The sequence below is a fragment of the Amblyomma mixtum genome, chromosome 7 (assembly GCF_055824585.1).
Source record: "Amblyomma mixtum isolate Tamu chromosome 7, ASM5582458v1, whole genome shotgun sequence".
Classification (NCBI taxonomy): Eukaryota; Metazoa; Arthropoda; class Arachnida; order Ixodida; family Ixodidae; genus Amblyomma; species Amblyomma mixtum.
Genome location: NC_143018.1, coordinates 93,431,568 through 93,450,522, shown reverse-complemented (window position 1 = coordinate 93,450,522; position 18,955 = coordinate 93,431,568). Strand labels below are relative to the sequence as shown.

The 18,955-nt window shown below is 46.6% G+C and overlaps 1 protein-coding gene across 1 annotated transcript in view; it reads right to left on the bottom strand.

The window, feature by feature from the left end:
- Positions 1-18,955, bottom strand: part of LOC149336872 (uncharacterized) — a 47,241-nt gene that overhangs the window by 10,887 nt on the left and 17,399 nt on the right. The window contains exon 2 of the mRNA XM_089553629.1: positions 9,320-9,538. Coding sequence (XP_089409755.1) covers positions 9,320-9,538 — 219 coding nt within the window. The remainder of the gene's footprint in view (positions 1-9,319; positions 9,539-18,955) is intronic.

Sequence of the window (18,955 nt, the reverse complement as noted above, 5' to 3'; positions counted from 1 at the left end):
TTTTCCCATTCTGGGACAGGAGCTTTCGGCGGGGCGCTCCGGCTGCTCTGGCAAGGCTTGCATTCTCGCACCACTGTTTCGATGTCGTTGTCAATGCCAGGCCACCACATGTAGCTTCTGGCACACTTTTTCATTGCAACGATGCCCCGATGTCCGGCGTGGATGAGAGACATAGCTTGTGCGCGTAGTTCTCTCGGCATCACAACTCGGGACCCAAATATGATGCAGCCGCGATGGGTGCTCAACTCTGTAGCTCGCCTGCGGTAAGCGTCGAAGTTGTCCCCTTTGAGTTTATGCACGTTGCCTTGTTGAACAGCTGTGTAAACTAGCCGGAGAGCTGCGCACTTCTGCGTAGATGCTGCAACTGTGCCTGCTGTAAGCGGAGGTTCTGGCAGTGCTTCGAACATCAGAACGTCTCCTGGTGGAAATGGTTCGTCAACAGTTGCGTCTAGTGGCAGACGGCTTAGCGCATCGGCGTTTTGATGTTTACTCCCATTGCGGTAGACCAGAGCGTAGTCGTACGCTGAGAGTTTGATGCACCAACGTGTCATTCGCGGAGACAAAGTTGGTGGCATAGGCCTTTGTGGTCCCAGAATGCCCAATAGCGGTCGGTGATCGGTTATAAAGGTCACCTTTCGGCCGGCAATGTACTGGTGAAAATGTGTCGCCGCGTAGACGATGGCTAGCCCTTCTTTGTCAAGTTGCGCGTAGTTGCGTTCTGCTTGCGACAACGTACGTGAGGCGAAGGCGATGGGAGCTTCCCTTCCTTGCTCGTCAGTTTGCGATAGAACCGCGCCGACTCCGTACGGTGATGCGTCGCAAGCCAAAAGCAGAGGCTTCCTTTCGTCGTAGTGGCGGAGGACTGTACATCTTCGAATCAGGTCTTTCAGGGCATCGAATGACTGCTGATGGCGTGGCGACCATGTCCATGTCACATCTTTCCGAAGGAGTTGGTATAAGTCGTTGGCCACGGTAGCTCTTTGTTCCAAGAACCGGTCGTAGAACGTCAAGAGTCCGAGAAAAGCCTGTAGCTCCTGCTTGTTTGTTGGAGCTCGTGCTCCTGTGATCGCTCGCACTTTGTCCTCGGTAGGGTGAATGCCTTCCGCATCAATTCGGTGTCCCAGAAATTGCACCTCTGGCACCGCAAAACAGCACTTCGATTTGCTTATGCACAAATTAGCGTTTGCTAGCCTTTCGAGAACGAGCTTTAGGCGCACTGCATGCTCTTCAGTGGAAGTGCCACTGATGATGACATCGTCAAGGTAGACACAAACTCCTGGGATGCCCTGAAGCACTGTCTCCATGAATTTTTGAAATATGGCCGGGGCTGCAGCTACGCCAAAAGGCAGGCGCTTGACTTTGTACAAGCCTTTCAGTGTGTTAATTGCCAATAATTCAGCAGTTGACTCGCTCACCTTCAGCTGCTGATACGCCTGGGTGAGGTCCAATGTGCTGAAGACTCTTGCGCCACGCAGTACACTGAATACTTCTTCAGGTGTCGGTAGCGGGTAAGAGGACGCTTTAGTCGCAAGATTGACGGTGCTCCGGTAGTCTTCGCAGAGGCGTATGGTTCCGTTCTTCTTGCGAACTACGACAAGTGGTGTGGCCCATTCTGAATGCTGCGTCGGCTCGATGACACCTTGCTGCTCCAGTTTTTCCAACTCTTTTTCAACTGAAGCTCGGAGAGCAAACGGCACCGGCCTGGCCTTCAGAAATTTGGGTTGCGCGTTGTCCAACAACTCCAGTGTGACCGGGGGCCCTTCGTTTCCTGGAATCTCTTCCGAGAATACTCTTTCGTATTTCTCTTGCAGTTGCTCAACCATGTTCTGGCTCGGCGTCTGGTGTATGCCGCATATCATCACGCCTAGTGGAGAAAACCAGTTTCTCCCTAGAAGGCTTGATCCTGTGCCCTTCACAACAAGCAGAGGTAGCGTATGGGTCTGGCCGTTGTAGTTAACCTGCACGTTGGCAGAGCCCAATAGTGGCAGATTCTGTCCTGACCACGTTCGCAGGTGCGTGTCGTCTTGTTGCAGGGCGGGTGCGTCAGATGGCCATGAAGTTCGGAACGTGTCCTCACTGATCAGAGTACAGGCTGCGCCGGAGTCCACCTCGAACTTAATCAGCTGGTGATGTACGCTTACTTCTGTAAAAATCTTCGGTCGCGTGCCGAGATTCATGGTGTTCAGGTCGTACAACACAGATGGTGTTGCTGATGTTGTTCCATGGAGATCAGATAGCGGCGTATTCTCTGAGGCGTTGACGCTGTGATTAGGCTGGGAAGGTGACTTTATCTTGGCAAGTCTCCGTTTCGTAATGCATGCTCTTTCGATATGCCCTCGCTTGTGGCAAAAATTACACGTGGCTGACTGGAATCGACATCCCTGGGGGTTGTGTTGGTCGTCACACCGCCAGCAGCGTTGTGCCTTTTTGACCGATTTTACAACAACAGAAGGCTTGCGCACCTGGTTGCTTGTCTGGTGTACCGGCTCGGTGTTCCGGCGAATCCCTCTCTGCTGGTGACCGGCGCTCTCCGCTCGAACGGCGATGTCGTAAGCTTTGCTGAATGTGAGGTCCTTCTCAGCGAACAGGCGCTGCTGCAGTGACTCGTCACTCAGTCCGCACACAAATCTGTCGCGTAACATCACGTCCAAGGGAAGCATGGTGGTGTTAGCAGAAGAAGCTGCGTCTCCCTCCTGCCCGGTAGCTGTTGTCGACAGCGTTCCAAAATTGCAGTCGGCAGCGAGCTTCTTGAGCGCGGCTACGTAGGCGCTCACAGTTTCTCCTCCCAGTTGATCTCGTCGTTGGAAGCGAGCCCGGCTGTAGACCTCGGATGGCCTTGGGTCGTAGTGCTTTTGCAGCGCTTTTACGATGTCGTCGTAAGACACTGCCGCTGGTGTGCTTGGCTGAATAAGGGCGCAGACAGTATCGTAGGTCTGCTCCCCGCACAGCGTCAGCAGGTTGGCCCTCTTCAAGGCTGGGTCTGTGATGTTGTTAGCTTCAAAGTAGAACTGAAGGCGTCCAACCCACGATGACCACGATGAGCCGTTGAACTCTGGTATCTGATTGGGAAACCCTCGCGTAGCCATGGCTTGTCAATAGCGTTGCGTAGCGCGGGTCGAATCCACTTTCTCGTCGCCACTGTCGTGTCCGGTCGCTGTGTTGAATGCAGCGAAAGACGCACACGGTACTTTCAGACTTCGTTTATTTAAAGCCGATGAGGGTGCGACCAGCGTCGACCGAGGCAGGAGCCGAACTGGCCGCCCGAAGAAAGGAGGGAGCGGAGAAGCGTCCACGGGAGGGAGTGGCTTCCCAAAACAGGAGGAGGATGCGGGGGCGCACCATGGGGGGGCATCTGGCGACAGCGTGCGACGAAGGGCAAGTGGTCGTTAGGAGGAGGATGCGAGTGGTCGTTAGGAGGAGGATGCGAGTGGTCGTTAGGAGGAGGATGCGGGGGCGCACACACACAAAAGCAATAAGGGGACACAACAGATACATATATGGAGTCCACTTTCTATTGGCTAATGAGGCACGCGATCTGCAAGGTTGACTTATATCGTATATACAATGTGGGTTAAGAACTTTGTAGAGTTTCTTTGGACATGTTCGGAAAATCTACGTGTAATCTGCACAACCCTTTTTTTAAGCCTTAATTTAAGGCAAAAAAGGGCGAAATTTACGCAAGTAAATATCCTGAATTTCCTCAAATGAAAGGGAGTACCTTGCGGACCACACCCATTCTGCACTTAGCTTTCAGCTTTGGGTGTTTTCTGCTGCAGCCAGCAGAAATTGAAGCAAAAACTATAGAAAACGAAGAGAATGTGAACAGGGCACCAACAAACTAGTGGCGATCCCATACATCCACAGTTTTCCGTAGTGTGTAAATGGCTGCCAGCAAGCCTGGCGGACTGGCAAGCTGAACGGGCACCACATTTTATCAAAAAATATTGCATTATGGATGATGCAAGCTTGAAAGTAACAAGCTACTTAGAACAAACTGCTGCAATTACCCACCTAAATTGTAAACTTCTTTTTAACTGCAGGGTGAAGATATTCTAATGCCAACCACGTCTTGTGTACTCTACTGTGGCGAGTCCATTGAAGACGCAGACTACTTTTACCTCGTCGTGGAATGCAAGCACCTGTTTTCTACGTGGAATGCAGAAGAAGGACTAACTGTTTTGCTTGGAGCGTACCGGCTTTTCAACTTGCGTTACTCAAGTGACGCATTTAACACGGTAATTGTCTCGGAACGCCTGAGCCTAAAGATGCATGTGACAACACCCCGAACAGTTGTCACGAAGTTTGTTTTTAAACAAAATTGTAACAAAGCGTTCAGTGGTAAATGCTGACTTCCAAGAAGCTTACTGCAAGAAACAGAAACCAAGTTCTAGCTTCTTTGGCATCATCTAAGAGGGTCAGCCAACTCAGCTGTTTGGTGTTAATAAATTTTTGTGAGTTCTACAGATGCCTTGTCTCAGTGACACTTTTTATAGCTGTTTTCTAAAGCCAGCACTAAATCAATTTCTGCACAGTGGCTGAGCAACTTGGTATAAAGCGTAAGCAGAGTAGTATCTCCAAGCATGCTTTTGGGGTGCAAGCTTGGAAAGTGTTTTACGTTTCTGTACAGGTATCAAAATTCACTCCACGTGGTTCTGTGAGAAACATTCTTCATATTCAGCCATTTTTACAATCCAGTAAGCAGGTTGTTGCAAGCCGACTTGGGAGTAAGGAGCGGAGGATGTCCGATTATGTTCTTGCCTGTGAAATGAAAGTAGGATGCCGCATTTATTTTCCACCTCTACGGTTCTGTTATGTGTGCTTTTGCTTTTATTTTTAACTAATTTCTTTGCAACACTACACAGTTGCATATACTGTGCCAGTTCCTAGCTTTTGCTATACGAACGACTTATGGAGTCGTTCGTAAAGCAGAAATTGGGAATTGGCACAGGAACACGCCTGCCGTATGGGAAACACTCTTCATTGAAGGGTGCAGGTTCAGCACCCCTAACAAAAGGGTGTGCTCACAGCACCCCAATTGGAAGGGTGCAGATGCAACACCCCAGTCCAAGGGGTGTTATATGCTCATTAGGGGTGTAAAATTTTTTTACTGTGTATAGACACAGAAATGCACCTTTAAGGGTGCGATACTTTTACAGTGTACGAACAGCCCTATAGGCACCCTGCGCATCTAACTCCAGCGCGACGCGCGCGCCACTGGCGGCGGCGCGCGCGTCCCTGTCAGGAAGGCGGGGGCAGTCTGACACTCCCGCTGTGTTGCGCGCGCCGTCGTGAAGCAGTTGTGCACGTCCTGCCCGAGCATAAAATGGCACACAACAACAGCGGGACACATTGCTGTGTTGTAGGATGCAATAATACATATATTAATTCGCCTCGGACAAGGTTTTGTGCATTTCCAACGCGACATTGGGAGACGGCCCACCCTTCGTGACAGGCAACACACGCGCGCGGTTTCTGGTCAAACAATGGCCAAACCCGTGCGGAAGACGCTTGCTTGACTCATGCATCACCTCCTAGACAAGTTTTTGAGTCATGGCACATTCAACAGACGCGGAGGAATGCTAACGGCTCTCTGGGAACCCTTCCCTCTTCTTGCACCCACGATTTCCGGTCATTGACTTGGCTGTCAACAGTATACGTGGGCTTAAAAAGCCACGCATAACTCGCCCGTGGTCACACCCGAGGAAGAAGCCCAAATTTTGCGCAGTAAAGAATTGTTTACCTTAGTTCCAGTTATGCGCGGAATCCTTGCTCGCTTCCACTGCGCCTTGTCGTTCAGCGTCTTTTTCGACAGTAAAGGCACGTTTTAAGGGGAAATGGCAATATATTTCTGATAAATCTTTGCTCCACATCTGAAGGACTGGGTGATAAGTTGCTACAACAAACATATATTCAAATGTCGAAGATTCAGGGTACTTGTACTAAATGTGTACAAATTAAACAAAGCTTGAAATGAAATTCCGCTTCTTGAGCACAAGCGTTCGGCAAGAATCCTGCATGAATTAGCTGGGATACTCCTTTTTTGCATAATCCGAATCAAACAGTTTGATGTTTTTCGCATGACTTTCAGTGCGCACACCGAAGGTGCGGAAAAAGAGAATGTTATGAAGCCAGGTTTGCGTCGTTCGCTCAAAAACTGGAGTTTTCTAATTACATTCATTGTTATGGCGCCTGGCCGTCTTTGAAAGTTTAGGGTAAGGTTTTTTAATGCAGGAACACCCCAGGCTTGCGGGCGGCTCGTTTTGGAGAGCGTTTGACACCGCTCCAAAAACACAGCAACGGCAGGAGCGCGTGTTGACATTTGCCTGCGATGCCTGCCTTGCAACTGCAGCCCACGGCAACAAGCTGTCTACTGGAAGACAGCTACATAAAAAAAAACTGAGAGAGAGAGCAGCGCTTACAGGAATTAGATAGAAATATTTCTTAGCGTTAGTTTGATCGTTTTCGGTGGCGCAGTGATGCTTGTCTGCGCAATGCACCGGGCTGCTACTTCGCTCCCGTCGCACGACACCAACTCTTTCACATTGTGTACATGGCCTGCTTCAAAAAGCTTCGTTGCTTTCCTGACATTCGCTCCTCGAAAGAATTTTTCAGCCTCATGAATGAATAGGTCAAAATCCCGCCTCTACGAACAGCGGCAGCCGCTAGCAGACGCCACCCCTTCGCAGTCGCGGGGCGAGCCTTCCTGACAGGGACGAGGAACTGGCCGCGCGGGGGAGCTGAACGCAGCCTCGACGGTGGCGGTGCCTGGCGGGTGCAGGGTGCCTATACACGCCCATGTATGTGCTAGTTTACTGTTCCGACTGCCAAATCATGACCAAAGCAAGTTGTGGCCAGCAGTTTTGCTGAATATCTTAGGCTGATTGGAACATACCCATCCAAAGACCTGTGTGACAATTAAGGGGCTCCCAATCTTTGAACAGGAATCGCCTCACTTGGGCAAGGCAGTACGCCATTATTCAGAATCCATCCCATGTGTGTCGCCTGAAATGGAGGGGTTGCAACAGCATCTGCCTGCTACCACATCTACTGCAGACGCCTTTGCGCAGGTGGTTGCGCTGCACATTCTAAGCATCACGGCCGTCAGTAAACGCATTCAGGAAGTCATTATGAAACAGCCGGCACTAGCAGAGCACGAGTTTGCCCTTGCTATCGAAGAGAGCATAGAACCTATTCGACAACAAAGCCACATCCTGTTGTGGATGCTGACTGTCGTGGAGACAACCCTGCACATGCTTTTTTTTTACGAGTTTGCCCTTGCTCTCGAAGAGAGAATAGAACCTATTCGACAACAAAGCCACATCCTGTTGTGGATGCTGACCGTCGTGGAGACAACCATGCACATGCTTTTTTTTTACGAGTTTGCCCTTGCTCTCGAAGAGAGAATAGAACGTATTCGACAACAAAGCCACATAATGTCGTGGATGCTGAGCGTCGTGCAGACGAGCCTTCCCTTGCTCTCGAAGAGAGAATAGAACCTATTCGACAACAAAGCCACATACTGTCGTGGATGCTGAGCGTCGTGGAGACAACCCTGCACATGCTTTCTTTTACGAGTTTGCCCTTGCTCTCGAAGAGAGAATAGAACCTATTCGACAACAAAGCCACATACTGTCGTGGATGCTGACCGTCGTGGAGACAGCCATGCACATTTTTTACGAGTTTGCCCTTGCTCTCGAAGAGAGAATAGAACCTATTCGACAACAAAGCCACATAATGTCGTGGATGCTTACCGTCGTGGAGACAACCATGCACATGCTTTTTTCATGAGTTTGTCCTTGCTCACGAAGAGAGAATAGACCCTATTCGACAACAAAGCAAAATACTCTCATGGATGCTAACAGTCGTGGAGACAACCATGCACATGCTCCGTCTACAAGCAGGACAACAAGTAGATATAAAGCCGGTGATTCCTGTCCTTTCAGACATGAAACGACAAGGAGAAAACCAAGAAGACAGAAAGCCAGTGTATTCCAGGCTTTCCAGACCCGAAACGACAAGAAGAAAAAAAAAGACAGCGAGCCGTTTTGTGTGTAAAAGGACACAAAACGGCCGTCGTAAGCTGCAACCAAAAAACATGCTGCCAACACTATCAGCCTCTTCTTCTTCGTTCGTCCCTCTCAAGAGGGAACTCATTTCGTCTTCCACTTCAGGATAGAGAATAGAGAGAATAGAACCTATTCGACAACCAAGCCACATACTGTCGCGGATGCTGACCACCGTGGAGACAACCATGCACATGCTCCGTCTACAAGAAGCAGGACAACAAGTAGCCATAAAGCCAGTGATTCCTGTCCTTCCAGACCCGAAAAAAAAGAAGACACCACTCAGGTGCTGTAAATGTAGGATTTTGCATGAAGCAAAGGCTCACAGATGCAAACAACACAAAACTGCCCATCAATAAATAAAATGTAAAATGGCTAAGCAAAAACTCTTCAAAGACGCATAAAGAAAAATCTGTTAGCAAGTGCTGCAGCTTCATTTTCACCAGTAAAGTACAAAGCAGCAGATGATAGGAAACATTGAAGCATTCCCTCATTCCATGAGATGCAATGTATAGAGTGCAGTGTACAATTAATAATGAGAAGGCAGCGACCATCATGAATTTCCACCAAAATACAAATAAATACAATGTGTCATTTCAAGACAGGGATCACCTATCCAATTTATAAAACAGCCAAGAGAAATGTGCCAGAGCCATATTTCCTGCAAAAATTGTTGTACGCTACAAAAAACAAAGATGAACCCTTCTCCCATCTGATTTTAGAAAGGGAACCATTTTGAATGAAGCAAGCATTCCAAGAACGTACTGTGCAGTCTGCCCAATTTTTCAGAAATGGTTTGTTAACTACTCTTTCCCTTACAAGCAAAGAACAGGCAAAAAGCATGCTGCTTGAGATAATTTGAAACCAAACAAAACATTAATACGCTGCAAACACATCTAATAGTGTTGTTCACATTTCAGGTGCAGAATAGCATATTACTTTGCAGTCAGTTACCTTAAAATTTTGTAACCGCTCATACTTTCCTACAAATATTACAACATGTATCAGATAGTGTCAACATGATTATTGTCAAAATATCCTTCTGGATCATTTCAATCAAAACGTCAGGACGAAATTGGCAGACTCTTACAACGCACAATGGCTCACAATAACTTCTCCAATAAATGCTCGCAGAACACGCTGTAACATATTTCAAAGCAGATGCCTTGAGATGAATACACTGTGCACCAACAGGACTTCAGGCACAGCCTCCACGAAAACTTACTTGCTAAAAAAAAAAAATACTACACATTTGCCCTCTTGTGAGATCGCACATGGTGACGTAGGCTCGCTTTGCACGGAAAGACTTCGGGACATAGATGGCACTGGAACAGCTTCTCGCCTGTGTGGACGCGGAGGTGTTTTCTCAGGTGGCCCTTTTGTGTGAAGCATTTGCCACAGTGATCACAGTGGTACGGCTTATCACCTGTGTGGATGCGAAAATGCTCTGTCAGGTTGCTCTTGTCCGAGAAGCTCTTGGCACAGTGAATGCACTGGTATGGCTTCTCGCCCGTATGGATACGGATGTGCTGCAGAAGGTTGTCTGAAGTAGTGAACGCCTTGCTGCAATAGCTGCACTGGTAACGACGCTTTCCAGTGTGGGTTCTCTGGTGTCTCTTGAAAAGATGGTTATGCACTGTAGCATAGCCACACTGGGGGAAAAAAAAGCACTTTTCGCATCCTTGCGAATTTTGTTGTGGAGATGAGATGCAGCTACTCTCAGCTGCGACCAAACATGCGCAAAGAAACAATGCATGAACTTTTTTAGATATAAAGGGTATGCCTCAATGCATTGATAACAGCTGGCCTATGTCGCTAGGTTAGTTAATGAATGGTGAGGTTGCTCAAACTCAAGCTGACCAGATCTTGTCATGATCGAAGAACCAATCCTTGCTTAAGACCATTCATGCCTAAAATAAAAGCTGTTCTCTTTTAGACTAGACCCATATTTCATATCATGAGGACAGCTAATCACGAGCACATGACTCAAAAAACACTGTTGCAGCTGAGCTGAGCGGAGCATAAACTACAAACATTACATCCCATTGCATGACTTTATCTGTGTATGTCATGACTTGTTACAAAGAGAAAAGAACACGTTTGTCACTTGCTAGCTCACAGGCATTGACCTGCTCACAGTGCAGGGTTGCAGGGCAGCACTTCCCCTGAATCACCCCACAACAAACAAGAATCCGCAGAACACAACTGAACTTTCAGCTGCTGCTGTCGTTCATGCACTCTGTGACGCAGCTTTTCCAGCCATGTCAACACCGCACATGAAAAACAACAAACAAAAAAGGTGTGAGGCATAAATTAAAGTGAGAATTATTATAAAGCAGAAATGTGAGGCCTTGCAGATACGGAATAGTTTTAGCAGTCATAGCAATTGAAAACATGCATAGATGCCAACCACATCAGTAACAACGGTATTACTATATTAATATAGTTACATAAGGTTTCATACACAATAATATATAACAGCAGGAGTTTCAGTGGCAGAGTTTCATCTTCCAAACGAATACCTAACATAACGCAAAGTCACGGCATACACGAAGATACTAAACAGTGCAAGCCACACAGAGATTGACAAGGGCCTTTAGAGAGATCAGACACAATATCTATTATCTACAGTATAAGACCCCAAGCACAGCAAATAAAACAGACATAAGAAGAGCAGGAAGTGAACATCACTATTTCACTGTCAGCAATCTAAAACCAATGCAATACTCGTTAAAATAAACACACCTTCTCCCGCCTTTTGCAACAGATTTAAAACCCAGAAACCTGCTTATTTAGCCACCTGGGAAGAATATGTGAGCATCCATGTTGTGCAAGCTTGATAAGCGCTTGGGAGGCACCGAGCACATTGATGTGTATGCTGTATAAACTCCATCAGGTGCCAAACCGTCTGCTGCCAGCATCATTTCCACAAAACATCATGTCAAGCATGTTACCTTTCTGAGTCGATTTACACCTTAGAGGGCATACTTCCTGGCTGGGAAAAGTAGAACTTTGATGAGACCAGCTAAGTCGTCATAAAATTATCATCAAAATAAATGACGTAATCTGGCATCGCCATTTCAAAAGCAAGAAGTTGTGTTTATCATGGTTCTAAATACAATAGTGAATAATACAATAGTGAATGGTATATAGACAAGGAATGGTCACAGCATCAACTGCATATTCTGTTTACACATGAGTGCACACCTTCAGAAGAAGGATGGGCTCATGTGATGTGCGACCTCTGCTGAAAGTTGTACTGAGAGAAACCTCAGCGCAGACACCTGCAATGGTAAGAGGCACTCTGCTAGAAGTCAAAACGTGACAGTCGAACAGTGCGGACTTGTGCCCCATCAGTTCAGAACAATTCAAGGCAAAAGAAATAACAAGTGAAGGTGAAAGCTTGTGCCTGAAGAAGACCAGCAGGTATTTTGGTCAAGTGCAGGTCCAGATGGGATAGAACAGTCGCGCTCGAAATGAGAAAAATGCAATGACAAAATTAGATTAACATTTTTCCCATATGCACCAACAAGCCCAAAAAGCCACGCAGACTGGATTGGCAAGGGTGTCCAGTGCAGATGTTTTTTTTGTTTTATGGCGCAAAATCAGCAAAGGCTATGATGCGCCAAACAGAGGGCTAGAATTAAAGGAGATACCTATAGTTTGTTTAAAATACTGGTTTCTTTAGGAACTTGAATATACTTGAAAAATCAACCAGTGCTCAATCGTCTAAAACCAGCATGGGGTGTAACAGGATGCATTCATTGTAAAATGTGAAATATTTCTTAGTTCTTCTAGCTTCTAGCACACATTTCACAGAAGTTTGTCTTGTTTTGCCCGTAGGAAGTTGTGTGTCAGGGTAAACTTCATACAACCTCTGTGCGGTATGTTCACTTGTTTTATTTGACCACTTCAGGCTTGTGCAGCACATGCATCTGCTATCTCATTACCTACAATATCAAAATGTCTAGGGACCTAGCAGAATTTAACAGTATGTTTTTGTTTTGTAATTTTAGCTCATCGTTCATAGTAAACAAATAGAAAAGCCAGCCAGACAAATATCCTCATTCCTTGTGTCAAAAGTTCTGATTTTTGGGCCCTCAGTACAAAGTAACAAAATTGGCTACCGGTGACCTCCTGCCCGAACTGCTCGACATAACTCAAATGTCAAAGCTTGCGAACTTTGAGACCTTCGTTGGTATTCCTCTCTCCGTCACACCACACAGATCATCGAACGCAGTGTGCGGTGTCATATCAATGACTTCCTACACCCAACAGAGGAAGAGATGCTTGAAGGACTGTCTTCTCAGAATGTGACTAATGTACACAGAATTACAATCTGCAATGAAAACAAAGAAAATTCCTACGAAACATTTGGTCCTGACCTTTGCCTCCTGCACCCTGCCCGAGTCAATCGAGGTAGGGTACGCAAAAATCTCCGTTCGACCATATATACCTAACCCCAGACGCTGCTCCAAATGCCAGAGGTTTGCCCACGGCTCCCAAAGCTGCAGCAGCCGTGATACCTGTGTCAAATGTGTCTCAAGTGACCACCATTCCGACAATTGTGATGCTGCACCATGCTGTGCAAACTACGAAGGTGACCACGCAACTCATTCAAGGTAATATCCTGCTTGGAAGAAAGAAAAGGAAACAATTACCTTAGAGACACAAGACAAGATAACAAAGAAGCAGGAAGGCGTTACAGAATGACAGAGGGCACATACTCTTTCTCACCCCACGCAAATTTTTCAGATGTGGTTTGCCTGTCTTTTAAGAGATTTTAAGTGGGATGTTCTAGACAACACATGGAAGGGATCACCTTTTTGCTGCGAATATGAGCTGCAGCTACTTTTAGCTGTGGCCGAACCTGCACAATGAAAATGAGCTTGTTTTTTTAAGATATAAAGTGCGTGCCTCAATGCATTGACAATGACTGGCCCAAGTGCTGAGATGAGTAACTGAATGGTAAACATTCTCTAATTCAATCTCAGCACATGCGAAATATTTAAGTGAGCCTCAGTCAGATTAAGACAACCTTGGTTCCACTCAGTGATGTGTTGTTTCTAAGGTGGCATACATTTTTTTGTTACTGATACAGCCACCTAAGTCCACCATCGCAGAATTTCTACCAGAGTGTAAGTTGGAAGAAACAAAAAAGATCATCCAGTCACAGCAGCTTAACATAAGGATGGCCATTACAGGAAGTTTGCTTTGATACCAGTTTCTTCACATCAAGAAACTGGGAACATCAAGAAACGCCATTTCCTCAAAAACCAATTTACTATTTTTTTTACACCACCACAATGGCTTTGTGTGGGTGTGAAGTTGCTAACATCGAAAGTCGCTAACATTGAGCCGTGCATCGATGACTGCAAGTAGGCACAAGCTCTGCAGTGTCGGGGCAAAGTGCAATACGTGAAGATTCATAAGCCGCCCGGTCTGTCCATCCTCCTGGTTAAGTACCGGACCAAAGCCACCAAAGACACTCTTTTTCACCAGCAGCAGACCAGCCGTGGAAGCTCCTCGCCGATGGGCCTGAGCCACGTGTTGTGTACTCCCTTTTTTTACTTGAGGAAGGGAGAGTGCATCTCCCATGAATGGAATCGTTTATTCTAGCGTGTTTTTCGTCACCCGTGTGCTTTCCTTTACATTTGTCTGTGTGTTTCCTATGTCCGTCTCCGCAACGGGGCGCCTTAGGGGACCGGAACAGTGCGGGGACAGTCCCTGTTTGCAGCACTGATGGCTAACCCGAGATCGGGTTTCGTCAGCAGTGCCTGTGAGGCGAGTTCGGGCACAAAACGGCCTGATCAAGGAAAAACGGCCGGGCCCCCTCGGCAAGACAGTGGCCTCTTCGATGGCAAAAAAGAGACATTTGTGCCGCGTTCGATCCGACCACTCATTGTGTATTTGTACTGTAAAGTTAGTACAGGTTTCCTTGCATGTTTGTTAATGAATGTGTTCCTGTGTCTTCAACGTCTCTTCAATATTCACCGTCGCAAGATTCGAGTCTCACATTCCCCAACACCAAGTGGCCTTACTATGGTCCAGCACGACATCTCGGGGTCGTACTTGTGCATGTCTGCAAAGTAACCGGCCTGCAGTGCACTGCACCCTCGGAAAATGTAAAGCTCTTCATTGTACACAAAGCCTGCACACCCTCTCCGACCCACAGGGGGACGACTTTGTATTTGGGCGCACCCACTTTGAGGCGGTTGTTTTCATCGCAGAAGCCACCGTCGAAAGGAGGGCTTACCTGGACAACACCCCACACATATATGCGGGTCCCAATGAGAGACGCGCTGTGGAAGCGCGCATTAAAGCACACTAAAGGGAAATATCAAACTAGGCAAGACAAATAGATTACTCCCAGGAAACATGTGACATAGTTCCTTCAGTTCTCACAAAACTGAGCCAGCTTTTTAAACTTGTATTTGTTAACAGTGATTCTGCTTTCAGGCGGAAACAAGATCAATTTGCATGTGAAGGCTGAAATAGGCAACGGGGTCATCGTGGAGGATATGAGTTGATGCAGCTCAACATGTGCCATGGCAGATGCAGAAAAAAAAATGATGGTCGGTTTAGCTCGGCTAAGCACGGAATATTGTGCACTAGCATTGTTTGTTCACGCTCAAAGCCGCAAGTACGTGGCTGTATAGCCGATTTAGCAGGGCTAAGCCAATTACATATTAGATATGCTTGCAATGTGAAGCTATTGTTCTCACTTCACCTCCCACCCACCCAACTCCATGCCCCCTGCACTCAGAAAGAAAGCAAACTATGAAAGAAAATGCTATATGTAGTATCACTCTCTGTCTGCGAACGCCTTACTGAGCTGTACGTCGTCAACTGCGCGCTCAGTCCCCGACCTCTTTTTAACCTCCTCTGTACATCAATGCCTCTGCTCACGCGGCTGGAGTGGTCTCTCTTCGAAGAGCGCAGATTGCCAGAAGAACCCACGACTACGTAAGATCCTTCCTGTCAGAACGCACAAAGACAGTGGGATCGGCAGACCTGCGAAGCGCCACCTTTACCACCCCACGTAAGGGCACGCCGCAAAGATCCGTAATCTCACCAGTGCTTTTCAACATTGCAATGATCGGAATGGCCAGAAGACTCAGCAAGATCGATGGCATCCAGCACGCGATGTACGCCGACGACATTACGGTATGGGTGAATCGAGGCTCGCTAGGACAAAAGCAATATATTTGATTCTGTGCAGCTCTATTCCACGTCTACATGGGCGACGTGCCAGCCGATCTGTGGCAGAAACGGCTGAAGGCTGTCCGAAAGTACCTGTCCCAAAAGCTGGGGAACATGCAAAGAAAAGAACCATGCCGCGATTGATTTTTTTTTCATTATTTTCATTAATTCGCATCAGGATCGAGAGTCAATAAATTATTTGTATAAATTAGGTGGTTTGCTAAAGATGTATTGTAAAGCTCTTCTGACCCTCTTGACCAGCTAGCAAGCTTGGCATAGTGGGACAGTAGGCTTTTCACTGTCATACACCTTTCATGCGATACATAATGGTGCGTGCTCGTGAACATATATGAAGTTAGGCCTAGTATCTGCCGAGCACTGATCTGAGCATACATTCAGACCGTCACCATCACCATCAAGCCCATCACCATCAGGCCCATCACCATCAGGAACATCACCATCATGCCCAAATTACGGGTTCCTTCAGACCGGCAAGCTGATGGAATTTTTGAGACCAAAATTTTGCTCTCTCCAAGAGCAAGGGCATGCCCTTGCTCTCGGAGAGAGAATAGAACCTATTCGACAACAAAGCCACATACTGTCATGGATGCTGACCGTCGTGGATACAGCCATGTACATGCTTTTTTTACGAGTTTGCCCTTGCTCTTGAAGAGAGAATAGAACCTATTCGACAACAAAGCCACATACTGTCGTGGATGCTGACCGTCGTAGAGACAAGCATACAAATGCTCCGTCTACAAGAAGCAGGACAACAAGAAGTAGAAATAAAGCCAGTGATTCCTGCCCTTTCAGACATGAAACAACAAGAAGGAGAAAAACAAGAAGACAGAAAGTCAGTGATTCCTGTCCTTCCAGACCCGAAAAAAAAAGAAGACAGGGAGCCGTTTTGTGTCTAAAAAGACAAAAAACGGCCATTCTAAGCTGCAACCAAAAAACATGGTGCCAACACCATCAGCCTCTTCTTCTTCGTTCGCCCCTTTCACGCGGGAATTCATTTCGTCTTCCACTTCAGAATAGAGAATAGAGAGAGAATAGAACCTATTCGACAACAAAGCCACATACTGTCGTGGATGCTTACCGTCCTGGACACAACCATGCACACGCTTTTTTTACGAGTTTGCCCTTGCTCTCTAAGAGAGAATAGAACCTATTCAACAACAAAGCCACATACTGTCGTGGATGCTGACCGCCGTCGAGACAACCATGCACGTTTTTTTTTTACAACTTTGCCGTTTCTCTCGAAGAGAGAATTGAACCCATTGGACAACAAAATCACATACTGTCGTGGATGCTGACCGTCGTGGAGACAACCAAGCACATTCTTTTCTTTACGAGTTTGCCCTTTCTCTCGGAGAGAGAATTGAACCTATTCGACACGACAACCAAGCCACATACTGTCGTGGATGCTGACCGTCGTGGAGACAACCATGCACATGCTCAGTCTACAAGCAGGACAACAAGAAGAAGTAGACATAAAGCCAGTGATTCCTGTACTTTCAGACATAAAACGACAAGGAGAAAAGAACAGGAAGACAGAAAGCCAGTGATTCCTGTCCTTACAGACGCGATACGACAAGATGGAAGAAAATAAGATAGAGAGCCGTTTTGTGTCTAAAAGGACACGAAATGTACCAATGTAAGCAATTAGCAAGCTTACTTAATGTGTGTAAAGAGTTTCATATAGTACATTCTCACTGTTTGTGTATGTTATTTGAACCTACTGTTCAGTTATCCATGAATGAATAGCTTCAGGAAAAAGTAGATGCTTCAGTATACATCTCTATTCAGAGAGAGCAACATAATAAAACACAAAAAAATGCGCAGAAATTTATTTTTTATTTAAGAAGTACCGGAATTAACTTGTATTTCTTTCATTTCAGGAAGTCGCAGTGACCAAATGGCATACCCACTGTCAGGTAAAGGTTCAGGCAGCTCGACTGTGCATCCATCCTGCAACGATACAGCACCATAGCTACCCGCACAGCCAATCTCATCCAGTGTTTTTATGCAAAGAAAATGCTATATGCAGTATCGCTCTGTCTGCGAACGCCTTACTGAGCTGTACATCGTCAACTACGCGCTCAGTCCCCGACCTCTTTTCAACCTCCTCTGTACATCAATGCCTCTGCTCACCCGGCTGGAGTGGTCTCTCTTCGAAGAGCGCAGATATCCAGAGTAATATTAAGAAACAGGATAACTGCAGCTGGTGCAGGGCAAGGGATAACCAGGTCATCAGCAGAGACTTTCTTCAGCAGTAGACATAGGCTGATTATAATCTGTAATTTTTTTGCAGTGAGAAGGTTTGAAAATATGTAGGGGAAGTTAATTTTTATACCTTGTATTGTTCATGGTTGTATATAGTGTCGTTGGATTAGCCTCAGAACTTTGTGCAACACTGTGGCAATTGGATTGTGCTTAAGACGCCAAAGTTTGGTGTAGTTACAGGATTTCTGTGTGAAATGCTTCGGCAATGTCCCAGTTTCTCGACAACTTCAATTTCCTTATCAATAAAGATGGAGGCATGAGGCCATTGAGGCAAGCATTCAAACTGTGCTAAGCTTAGTTCTCAGGGGTAGTCTTGGCATAAAAAGAAAAGACAAGCTGCTGACAGTCTAAGGCATCAACCCTTTTCTGCGCCCCTTATTATCCGTATTTATAAAAAAAAACTCATATTTTGCGCGCTGTACTCTGGAAGCCCACCAGGATGCATGGAGGTGCCCGCAACGCAGGCTTCCGAAAAGTGGCAAAACCACGTTGCCACGCGCGGCTTTGAAAGGTGAGTGGTGTAAGAGAGTCAGTAATTCATAAATAAATTTGTTCCAGTAAGAAAAGTAGCCGTTTACCCGCTTGCTCGCACATGCGGCCGCTTTCCCGTACTAGCAGCTGCAAAAGAAAACTTTTAGTAACCTCTGGAGCGTGCATTGCGCAAGAATCCGAAACCGTCGAACTGTTACCTGCTCTGTTTGCTGCTGCTTTGTCGGGCCGCATGCGAGGGCACTGTTTAATCGCCTTGCATCTCAGTCTGCCTCTTAGTGATGGCTTTGTGACCGTACCCTTCCGCGTTTATTGCTTTGAGCTGCGCACGCGTTGTCATGCCGTCTCGTGGGAAACTAGACATAACGTGTGTTTGAGGCGGGCGCAAGAGAGAAAGTGGGAGGCAGGTATTTGTCGATATATATTTGGAGTCCATTTTCTATTGGCTAATGAGGCACACGATTTGCAAGCTTGACATATCGTATACAATGTGGGTTAAGAACTTTGTAGAGTTTCTTTGGACATGTTCGGAAAATCTACGTGTAATCTGCACGCCCCTTTTTTGATGCCTTAATTTAAGAGAAAAAAGGGCGAAATTTGCACAAGTAAATATCCTAAATTTCCTCAAATAAAAGGGAGTACCTTGCGAACCACACCCACTCTGCACTTAGCTTTTAGCTTTGTGTTTTCTGCTGCAGCCAGCAGAAATTGAAGCAAAAGGTATAGAAAACGAAGAGAATGTGAACAGGGCACCAACAAACTAGAGGCGATCTCATACATCCACAGTTTTCCGTAGTGCTTAAATGGCTGCCAGCAAGCCTGGCAAACTGGCAAGCTGAACGGGCACCACATTTTATCAAAAAATATTGCATTATGGATGATGCAAGCTTTAAAGTAACAAGCTGCTTAGTACA